Consider the following 12179-nt stretch of genomic DNA (forward strand, 5'->3'; position numbering starts at 1 on the left):
ACCAATATACCCTTTCTGATTGAAGAGATGTCCCAAGAACTACACCTTGCACAACCAAAACTCACATTTGGGGAATTTTTCATAAAGCCTCTCCCTCCTCAAAGTCTCCAGAACCTTCCGTAGGCGATCCTCATGCTCTTCTTTGGTCTTAGAATAGACCAATATATCATCAACGAAGACAATCACCTACCGATCCAGCATCGGCCAACAAACCCTGTTCACAAGGTCCATGAACGCTGCCAGTGCATTAGTGAGCCCAAAATGCATCACTACAAACTCGTAATGACTGTACCGAATTCTAAAAGATGTCTTCTAGACATACTCATATAACAAACAAAAACTATAATCTTCAACTACCGGCTAGTTTTGCCAAACACATAATAAAAAATCTTTTTACTTATGCATCCACTTCCTTTTAAACATTAAACCTGTTATTCAACTTTTCCAACTATATCATTTTAAATATTAATTTTTTATTTATAACAAATTTGTTTTAGACGTATGATATATCAAAACAAAGATATTACATACGAGAGCACAAATACATAACTGTTCATATTAATACTCTATATGGTTCTAAATTTATGTTAAAAAAATAAAAAAACCCCATTTAAAAAAAAATATGTAAACCCATTTTTCGAACAAAAATATGGGGATGAATAATAAGGTTAATGTCATAAAAACCCTCAAGTTTTCAGGGTTTTGTCGATTTTGTCCAAAGTTGAATTTTATGTTCGTTTTTACCCTAACATTTTCCAAAAAATGTTCGGTTTTACCCTTTTACCGGTGATAACAGGTTACCCTTATATTAACTTCGCAAAAAACCCTTAAGTTTACAGGTTTTTTTTTTTTTTTTTTTTATGTTTTTACCCTTAAGTTTATAATTTTTTTTTTCATTTTTACTCTATGTATATTTTTTTTTCATATTATACGTATTCAAGCAGAAAAATCATATGAAGATGTATATTATGAAAAAAATATATTTAGGGTAAAAGTGTAAAAAAAATATAAACTTAAAGGTAAAAACGTAAAAAAAATGGTAAACTTAAGGGTTTTTTTGCGAATTTAATATAATGGTAACCTGGAAAACCTGTTATTACCGGTAAAAGTGTAAAACCGAACATTTTTCGAAAATGTTTGGGTAAAAACGGACATAAATTTCAACTTTGAGCAAAACCCACAAAACCTTAAAAACTTAATTGTTTTTATGACATTAACGCTGAATAATACGGGTATAAATGTTCATGATACAAATTAGACTTCAAGTCAACTACCGATTTTTTTAATTTTAATTTTAATTTTTTTGTTCGAAAATGAAGAAGGAAAAGGTTCGAAGGGCTTCTTGGTCAATCTACAAGTAAAAGGAAATTCCTAGTGCATCAGCTTTTTTCTATCAACCCTCTCTAAAACCCCAAGAACACGATTCTTTAGGGGAAGTTGAACCATACCCCACTTGTAAAAACATCGACTTTTTGTACAAATTGTCTTCATCTCCTTCCTGTTCGTTGCAAAATTGTCGTAAACACTAAACCCTTCATGCCTTTTCATTTCTACCACCATTTCTTTGCATAGCAAATGTGAAGGTAAAGTTGTTTTTATCCTTTTCAGGAATCTCTGATCACTGAACGACAACTTACTTGTTACTTACCGTTGATTTTCCCCATTTCTTAAATGTTTTATGTTACGATATCTGTTGGTTAGGAATCCCGTTCGTTTTTTTGTGAATGCAACTCATAATGAACAAGATAGGGTGATTCCCTTACTGTTTTTATGTGTACTTGGTTCTAATGTCCAATCGCTTAATCAAGGAGATATTATCGCTGCTATTCGCGCGTTTCCTGACTTCCTACATTTGATTTCACTTTCTCGTATCACTCTATCATCTCAATGGCGTGTAACTTCATTCCCCATTTGATCTTACTTACTTTTGGTTAATGTCTTCCTTTTTCTTGAACTCTTTCTTATAATTCTTGAAGATTGTTGTGTTTCCTCCAAAAATCATGTACAATCGGATGTGATCAATAACAGCAACTTGGTTTATTTTACTTTTTGATTGTCTAGGAAACAGGGTTGTTTCTCCCCCTTTTGCAGAAACTTAGATTTTATGACTTTGAAAGAGAAAAACAAGGAGACATGAGAAATTACCTTTTTGTTCATTTCGACTTAATATGGACAAGATAAGTAAAAACAAAAGCATGATTAGACTTGGGTTTTGGTGTGTATTTCTTACCTGTTAAACTAATAAAATCATTAAATGACTTATATGTCTGTTTTTGATACATGAGAGGCTTTGTTTGCAGACACATACTAATCAGAATAGTTGGTATTGAAGGAATATAAAATGGAAGCAAAGAAGGAAGTTGTGAATGTGAATCCTAAGGCCATTATACACCAAAGATTTGGGGATAAAGCACATTACAATATAGAGGAAATTCAAGAATTTTCATCAAATGGATGTCCAGGGCTTGTTATTACACAGAAAGGCCCTTGCCTATACCGTTGCTGCTTGCAACTTCCTGATTTATCTGTTGTTTCAGAAGTCTTTAAGAGAAAGAAGGATGCTATGCAAAATGCTGCAGAAAAGGCACTAGAGAAGGTACATTGTATTTTTTGTTTCTTTATTTTAGTGATAATATTATAGTTAAAGTACTAAATTGGTAAAATGGTGAAAGTACACTGTGTTTTTCATGAAGTTTATTGCGAAAATGACATCTTTTATGTGTTTCAAGAAGAAATAGACAATTCTGTCCTCAGGAATCATGTGTTTTAATATCTCAAGTAGGCATTGAATATTTTCCAAATGGACACTCTTTTTCTTTAATTTATATCGACTGATATAAAATTATATTTCTTTTTTTGCAGTTAAGTGACCCTCCAGTAGAAAATCCATCAGATCAATTGGTATCTCGGCTGTCTTACTTATTCTCAAATGAGGTACCTGACTTTTAACCCCTATTCCTTATCTGTGCAAAAGACGAGAATACCCTCACCCTCATTCCTATCTCTTTCTATCTATTACCATGTAACAAATGCATCCTTATGGAACGTAATGCGGATGAGGAGGGTATTTATGTCTTTTGCACAAATGATAGATCAAGAGCGAGTCTGTTTGTCATGTCATGTCATGTCCTGTGTGGATTCAAATCTTGAAGTTCTTTTCTATACACTATTCACCTTTATAATACTATTTATTTGTATGCTTTTTCGGTTGACCAACAGTTTTATGCCATCTGTCATCCACTGAGTGGTCATTTTCGGGCATCTTTGCATAGAGAGGGTGACTTCAACGGTTTTGTCCCTGTTTCCATTATGCCCTTCTATGATTCAAAGATTTCTAATCTTTGTAAGAGCATAAAACCTGAGGTTGAGTTAAAACCATTGGATGTAACCTCAATTATAATGGAAGCTTCTGCAAGATTATCTGATACTGTATTCTGTTCTAAAGAGCTTTTGTCACTAAAAAGAGTAACTCCATACCCTCCAGAAGTTTTGCAATTGGTGGAAGTGTCTTGTGAGAAAGGAACTCATGTCAAGGTTATTCGTGTTCCTTATATGGTTGATAAGAGTGTTGACTCATTGACTCTTGATGTTTCTTCAAATAAGTATTACATGGATGCCATTGCTCAACAACTTGGAGTTGCAGATGCTTCTAGGGTTTTGCTCTCGAGGTATGGTCTGTTTTATTTGGTGTTGTGTGGATAAATGATGTTTAAAAAATATTTGAGAAAAGGGAAAGTTTGTAAAACAGTTATAACTTAATGGAGGAAGCCTGCTTTTCCTAACTTTCTCTATTGAGTCATTCTTTCTACAAATTTCTTCTGAAAAACCACTTTGTTGCATAAATGCACATATAACCCTAAATCTATATCAAAACCAGGGTAATGTTGAAAATATTTTTATAGTACATTGACTTTTTTTGAATTCAGGGGCATTGGAAAAGCTTCATCAGAAACAAGATTGTACTTTTGTGCTCCAAAATCACACCAATTGGATGTGATATCTGGAAATGAGGTAAAAGAAGGTCATTTGGATGAAATATACTTAAATACAAGAGCAAGTTACTTATGTGGTCAAGATATATATGGGGATGCAATCTTGGCTACTATTGGATACTTGTGGAAGTCTTATGATCTTTTCCATGAAGATGTGTCTTCTCGCACATATTATAGGTTTTTACTTTTATCCCTTTTCTCAGTTGCTCATATTTATAGGTTTTTACCATGTTTAATCCAAAGTTTCACTTTTAATCATTATTTCACTGTTTCATAGCAAACTTGATACCCGAAACCTTGAAATGAGGATCAAATCGACATGAAACCATGCAATAAAGACCAAAAGCAGAAAGTCCTAGGTGCCAAAATCAATATGAAACCTTAAAATATTGACCAAAATCGAAAAAGGTTTCAGTTTTGGACTAAACACGGGAAAAATCAGAAAGTGCAGGGACCACTTTTGTAAATTACTCTGTAAATCTCTATAATGTTTTTGTTTGCTCATATTGTTTTGTCAGGTTACTTTTGAACAAGGTACCCAGGGGCATATATAAGTTGTCACGTGAAGCCATTTTTGCAGCTGAATTGCCCTTAAAATTCGGGACACGAAGTAACTGGCGGGGAATGTTTCCAAGGGACATCCTCTCCACCTTCTGCCGCCAGCACCACTTACCGGAGCCCGTCTTTTCCAGTACAACAACCGCCAAAACCACCCCGGGATCCGAAGAATCCTTCAAATCCGAAGTAAAAGTATTCTCAAAAGATCGGAATCTGATATTCCATTGTTTCCCTCAAGAATCATACAAGAAACAAACCGATGCTATCCAACATTCCTCTTTAAAAGTCCTCTCATGGTTGAATGATTTCTTAAATACAGATGGAAATACGATAAATGGGAACAAGGGCGATCTCGTCTTTTACCCCGAAAATATCTCGAAGGATTTATTGGCACAAATTAAGGGTAATTATGAAAAAATGTTGGGATTTGATGGTGGGAATCAGGATAAGATGTTTGAGTATCGGATTGAAGGGGTGGAATCGGAGATTACTCCGTCGAATGGGTGTTTAGTATGTGTGGGTTACTGTGTGTGGTTGGTTGGTGGAGAAGAGAGGGAAATAATTGAGAAAAATGAAGAATTTGAATTTGAGTTGGGAAGTGAGGCGGTGATTCCGGATCTTGAAGCGGTTGTGGGTGGAATGAGTGTGGGACAATCGGGTTGTTTTAGAACCGAGTTGCCCCCTCGAGAGTTGATCTTTGCAGCCAATGGTGATTCCGAACGGATTTCGGTTTTACTATCATCAGGTGAGTACGGAATTGGAATTCAATTCCGTTCCGTTCCGGTCCTTTGTTTGTTCGGTTGCAAATGATTATGGAATGTAATTCCGTTGAAATTCACAAAAATACTTCGACAGATGGGTTTCAACATTCCGTCCTAAAACCCATGGAATTCAATCCCATTCCAGTCATGTGTTTCATTGCAAATGAGTATTTCGTGGGATTTGGTCGGAATCGGAATTCAATTCCATTCCTGTATATGTTTGGTTGAAATTCATTAGGAAATTTAATTCCATTGTAGTTCACAGAATCTTTTGACCAATGGGTTTCAACACTCCGCCCTAAAACCCATGGAATTCAATTCCATTCCAGTACCATGTTTGGTTGGAATTGGAAAAGTCAAATCCATTCAAGTCCCGCATTTGTTTGGTTGCGGATGAGCAACGTATTCAACTCCGGTTAAATTCACAAAATCCTTTTGACTGATTGATTTCAACATTCCATCCTAAAACCCATGTAATTCAATTCCGGACATTTCTTAAAATTACTAAAATACCCTTTTAACTCTAGATTCCTGCTTCCCCCTCATGAATCCCATTCCATTTCTCGATAATAACCAAACGGTTGACAGAATTCAGTTCCGTCAGATTCCAATTCCTTTGACCGATTCCATTCCTTCCAAAAACATTATGTTTCCATATCTAATCTTTCAAATTTTAATAAATAGGTAACTGCAGCCTGGAATACACCACAACTTTGCTACGGGTTACCGAACCCTTAGAAGACCGAATGGAAAAGGCTTTATTCAATCCTTCTTTATCAAAACAACGTGTTCAATATGCAGTTCAACAAATTAAAGATTCTTCTGCCACTTTTTTGGTACATTCACAAATCTTTATACTTCTTCAATGTTCAAGTTTAGGGACATTTTTTGAAGATCATATATTGTTTTTTTTTTGGTAGGTTGACTTTGGTTGTGGGTCCGGAAGCTTACTGGACTCATTATTGGATTATCCAACATCTCTTGAACGAATTATTGGTGTTGACATATCAGTAAAAGCCCTAGCTCGTGCAGCAAAGGTGAGATATTCCGTTTTTACCCTTTTGTTATTCGGGTAATTATTTTGTATTTTGTTTTACAGACTCTTCATTCAAAACTAAGCAACAATTCAAGTGTTCCAATCAAAAGTAGCTGTATTAAATCTGCTTTGCTTCTAGATGGTTCCATTACAACTTTTGATTCTCGATTATATGGATGTGATATTGGAACATGCCTAGAGGTAAACGAAATCCTCAATGTTACAAAAGTTTTAATTTGATCATTTAAAAAATTACTTTTGAAAAGGGTATTTTAGACATTCTTGATTTATCTTGTAGGTGATTGAGCACATGTCGGAAGATCAAGCAACTTTATTCGGTCACATTGTTTTGAGTTCTTTTCTACCAAAACTTCTCATTGTCTCCACTCCAAATTACGAATACAATGTAATACTTCAAAAGTCAACTCCCCAAAGTCAAGAAGAAGAAGAAAACAAAAACCCAACAAAACCTTGCAAATTTCGCAACTTTGATCACAAGTTTGAGTGGACACGAGATCAATTTCAAGTTTGGGCATCCGAAATTGCCAAAAAACACAATTATAGTGTTGAATTTAGTGGTGTTGGTGGAGTTGAAGGGGTTGAACCTGGTTTTGCATCACAAATTGCTGTTTTTAAGAGGGTTTGTGAGCTTCCGGAAGGTGGGGAGTTGAAGGATGTGCCTTATGATGTTGTATGGGATTGGAGGAGTAATGAATGAGATTTTGATGGAGTGAAACATTCTTTTGTGTTCATCTAACTAGTGATTTAGGTTAGAGTCTTTTGGATGTTAGAAAGATTTGGGTGTTAATTGTAGAAACATTAAATGGATCAAAGTATGTGGAGTTATCTTGGTTTTTAGTGAATGGTTTATTATTGGGAATTTGACTTAAGGGGTTGTTTTTTTTTGACTTAATGGGCTCAATGTGTTAAACATTTAATATGATATACATGATTGTTTCTTTTTTGACTAAATTTGGATGTAATGACTGAATAGGTGAAGAGGAAAAACTTTACATAGTGTGTTAAAACACTAATCGCTTATCTATTTGCATTACCTCTTTTTTCCTCTCATGTTACAAACATGTATTATCTGTTTGATCGTTGATGGAAGATAAAAGATAAACATCTAGTATCCTAATTTATTTGTTTGTTTTAAAAGATTATGGAAAAAGAATGAGTTAGTAGAGAGAGAAATGTGGTTTTTTCGAACAAGTTTTGAATTTTTACAAATTTGTTCCTTTTTTATCCAATTTTCCATGTTTGTCTTTTTCTTTTTTTATTTTAATATCATTTTATCTAAAAAAAAAAATAGAAATATGATGTTAGGTATTAACTGGGAGGAGTATAAGAATAGTATGATTGCAACACAAGAGAAATCTCAATCATGATAACTATCTAAACCTAAAACTGTAACAAAGATGGATTTTAAAGATTATTGTCAAATCAAATAAATATAACAATTTACTTCTATTGACTTGTTATCAGGACAATCTATTATTATTATTATTTTTTCTTATTATAATATTGTACTTTGAAAATTCTATTTAATTGTAGCATTGTCATATATATATATATATATATATATATATATATATATATATATATATATATATATATATATATATATATATATATATGCCAAAGTATTTTTTGTTGTTGTAATTGACCGGATTGTTTCCATTAGGCTCTATATCATATTTCTATTGTTAATGTGTATTTCATGATTCTAGTAGCATATAAAAAAAACTTAGTTAATTGATTAAAGGGGTGTTTGGATAGGAAAAAAAGAGATGCTTATTGCTTATTCTCACAATAAGCTAATTTAAGTGTTTGGATAAAATCCAGCTTATTAGGCTAAATAAGCTAATTTTAATAAGCATCCCTCCCCATGCTTATTGCTTATTGCTTATTCCCACCGCTAATAAGCTATAAGCAATAAGCTAAAAATTTAATCCAAACACCCCCTAAGAGTTGAAAGTTCTCATAAAAAAACAGTATTTAAGCATAATTAAGTAATGTAGCTTTCAACATAAACCTTCCTTTTTAATGCTATTGATAGATGAATAAACCAATTAAAATGGACCCCAAACAAGTAACAAAATGAAAATAGTTTAATTAGTTATATCAAACTTAATATTTGATTATGACAATTTAATTAATGCTCTTGGTAGATGGATCAACGAATTAAGAAAGCAATAGAATACCTAAAACATGGTGGTTTTACTTGTCAATGAATTTAGTTAACACAAAAGGATTAACGATCACATCACAATTAACCACCGAAGTTTCCGCCTTCCTTATTGTTCGAGTGTTTGACCAAGGCAACTACATGATCCAAAATTTGTTTCAATCAAACAGTGGACTAATATAAAAAGATTCGTCGATTATTATTTTTTATTTTTATTTTTTTTACTTTTATTTATTTAGACATCATAAGTCGATGTTGGGTATAATAATAATAATAATAATAATAATAATAATAATAATAATAATAATAATAAATATTACTATTATATAGCCAAAGCTAATAAGCCATCATATATGCCAAAGCTATCATATATGTAGTATAACTTGAATGTTTTGATGTATATGGAATTTATACAAGTATAAAAAGTGATCTAACTATGATTTAATAAAAGTCGCGGGTGTGAAGTGCACATTTGTATAAAACAAGTTTGATCTGCGCATGACGAATAACGAGGATCAAAGGGGTCACGACACCTTGCAAGATCAAGGGAAACTTTGTAGGTCAATATTATTTTAGACTAGAAATGCAGTGGAAAAGCATCTCCATAAGTGACGGATTAATATTTAATAAATAATTGACTTGGAACAAATTACCTATGGCCTACCATGTATATAATTGACTTGGAACAAATTACCTAATGGCTTACCATGTATATTTTCAATGTTAAAGTCTTGGGGGTTTTAACTAGGACTTGACCCGGGAAAATATGCTTTGTAGTTCACTGTTTTAGCATATCATCCAAAGGACGGGTCCCCTCCCATATCCTTACAAAAGCAGGGAGCTGGAGCGGGGGAACCCATTTTTATATAAATCTGACTTGGGAAAAATATGCTATAGTTTTAACTTTTAATTTCTGATGCCTTAAAGAAAATTTTAGATATAGAATTCTCTTGAAACGATTATAATTGTCACGTAACTACAAACAACTTTCGAGAACCACCAACTTCGTCATCTATATCCATTTTATGTATTTTGTATATATAAATACACATTATACTCCACATTTTGACAATGCTAAGATTTCTAACAACCCAAAATACCAACCTAGTACTTCCCTTTTTGTATCTTAGAATTTTGGTGTTCATGTTGACTTGTTGTAAACTTATCCTGTAAATAATAATTTGATTCTCATAAATAAAGTGAAAATAAATTTGAAGAACAACGATTAAACGATCTAACAAATATATGAGTTTTTTGTTATTACTCTGCATTTCCTATTTGCCCAACATTTTCTTTGTATAACATTTGGCTAGTTGACTTATATTTAACTAGTTGTGAGACCCGTATGTTATACGGGTCGGATAAAATAAAAAAAATTTAAATATAAAGGTTTAAACAAAAAAAATTTGAAATTTGAAATTTGAAATTTAAAATTTAAAATTTGAATTTAAAAAGAAATATATTAAATACTATATGAGTTGTAATATTGTAATTTAATTGTTATTTTCAATTAAGACAATTATTAATTAAGGTGTAAATATGATGTGTTAATTAAGAAAGATAAAAAAAAAAATGAGAAAATGACAAATGAAAAAAACATTTATTCAAAAATACTACAAAATGACAAGTGTTAAAACTCATAAGAGATTGACATGTGACAAAAAAAATCTTCATTTATTAAGGAGGATTATTAAATTAGTTATTTATTAATATTAATAATAGTTATTTATAATTAATATTAGATATTGACATCTACAAGATCAACATGAAGAAATACCCAAAAATGATAAACAACATGAAACAATTGTTAGAACCCACATAAAAAAAATTGTATTAAATACACTGCTTACAAAAAGAAGCAATGAACAATCAATTACAAACTGAATTTCGTACTAGAAATAAACATAATTATAGTAATTAGATAAAGGTAAAAAAATGTAATATCCTAATACAAAATTGCGTACTTATTCATGCAATAGCTCTTTTTTTTGAACACCTTAATATAATAAAATAGAACCATCTAGCAAGAAGCAAGAGAAAAAAAGAATACAAAGAGCCTTAGATCATTGAATTTTGAAGCTACAATGACCAAATAACAGTATTTCTAGTATAACTACCATCAAACCATTGAAAATAAGTAATAACAATGTTTTAAAAAAGGACACTCCTAAGCATAAGTGGCAAACTGAACACCACATTATTTTCGTATCTGTATCTCCATATGAACCAAATGAGGTCAACACAATAACTTCCAACACCTTCCTCTTATCAACATTAACCCTAGTCGAATCAACCAAAGACAATAACTCCAACATATTAGAGAAAAATGGGGAAATGGAGATCCAACCATCTAATCACCTTAATTCATATCTGATTTGCCACATCACAAAAAACAAACACATCATTCACATCCTCAATATCCGAAATACACAAAGCACACATCATCGAGGGCAAATCGATATTTTTGGCATCCAAGTTGTTCTTAGTAGGTAACCTATCCAAAAGCACACGCCAAAGAAGAACGTTAACCGTTACCGAGAGTAAACGACACCATCTAGTATTAATAGAGTCTAAACGTAGGGTATACTTACGGCTGACAAAAATGTACCACGGAGAACCAACCAATATGTTACCAACCGAACCAATAAAATCGGTAGCCAACATGTTTGGTAGCCAATATGTTTGCCCGGTAATACCATGCCAATTAAGTAGTCTTGGTACGGTAACGGTACAAAATTTTGAATACCACGGTTGTACCATACCAACCAATATATATATATATATATATATATATATATATATATATATATATATATCAATCCTTACATTTTCAAGTTTTAGTTAGGAGTAACAACTAAAAAGTAATAATCGGAGTTACTAATATAATTCAATTGATATTGATTCTTTTTTGGACGAAACATTATAGTAAAAGAAATTCTAACACAAGGTTAAGAAAGGTACATGACACTAAAAGGATTTACTAAAACAAGCAACGACCACAACTTCAACTCACGTTCATATTTGGAAAACTTTCTAACCATTCAGTGATGATTATAAAGTGAAGTCTTATATAGATTATAGTCTTAAACTCTTCAAGTATATATATTATTTAAATATTTTGGTATATACCAATACCAATATGTACCAACCAAATTTTTTGGTAACCAACTAAGTTGGTACCAAGTATCATTGGTACGGTATTGATAGGTAAAACTTTGTGCTGATTATAATTGGTACGGTACACGGTTTGGAGGAAAAAAACTTGGTACCGTACCAATTCCACCCCTAGGTATACTTGTCTATATAACACCTGGTACTACTAACTGTAAACTCACCATCTATCTCTAACTCCCACTCCCACCTATCACTCCTGACCGAGAACACCACATGAGTTAATAACCAAGTCAATTACGCAAGTTGATCAGCATAAGCACCACCCGTGATATATCCATATTCCAAGCCCAAAACCACTCACCATTGTGTCACCTATTAGCAACAAGACAATATTTTTGAGTCTCCTGGGAATAAAGCCTAGGAAACAGAACCATTAAACTCACATTGCCGAATAAGACTTTCTGCCAAAAACGAGTACTATTCACATTCCCAATTGATTTTTCGCAAAAAAAGGGCAAAACCGCATCTAC

General features: G+C 32.5%; 1 protein-coding gene across 3 annotated transcripts; it reads left to right on the plus strand.

Moving 5' to 3' along the window:
* Positions 1-1386: 1386 nt before the first annotated feature.
* HEN1 (double-stranded RNA binding protein-related / DsRBD protein-like protein) lies at positions 1387-7255 on the plus strand. Of its 3 annotated transcripts, XM_079008782.1 has the most exons (11): positions 1387-1583; positions 2062-2215; positions 2301-2596; positions 2863-2934; positions 3220-3668; positions 3927-4169; positions 4511-5295; positions 5996-6147; positions 6232-6348; positions 6411-6548; positions 6646-7255. In XM_079008782.1, exons 3-11 carry the CDS (start codon positions 2342-2344, stop codon positions 7063-7065), a joined length of 2631 nt encoding a protein of 876 aa, XP_078864908.1. In that variant the 5' UTR covers positions 1387-1583; positions 2062-2215; positions 2301-2341; the 3' UTR covers positions 7066-7255. The 3 variants fall into 3 exon arrangements, with proteins under 3 accessions (XP_078864908.1, XP_078864906.1, XP_078864909.1); XM_079008780.1 differs by lacking the exon at positions 2062-2215; XM_079008783.1 differs by lacking the exon at positions 2062-2215 and having other exon boundaries at positions 2333-2596.
* The last annotated feature ends 4924 nt before the right edge of the window (positions 7256-12179 follow it).

Source organism: Lactuca serriola, chromosome 7 (genome assembly GCF_051521515.1).
Source record: "Lactuca serriola cultivar US96UC23 chromosome 7, Lser_US96UC23_V15, whole genome shotgun sequence".
Classification (NCBI taxonomy): Eukaryota; Viridiplantae; Streptophyta; class Magnoliopsida; order Asterales; family Asteraceae; genus Lactuca; species Lactuca serriola.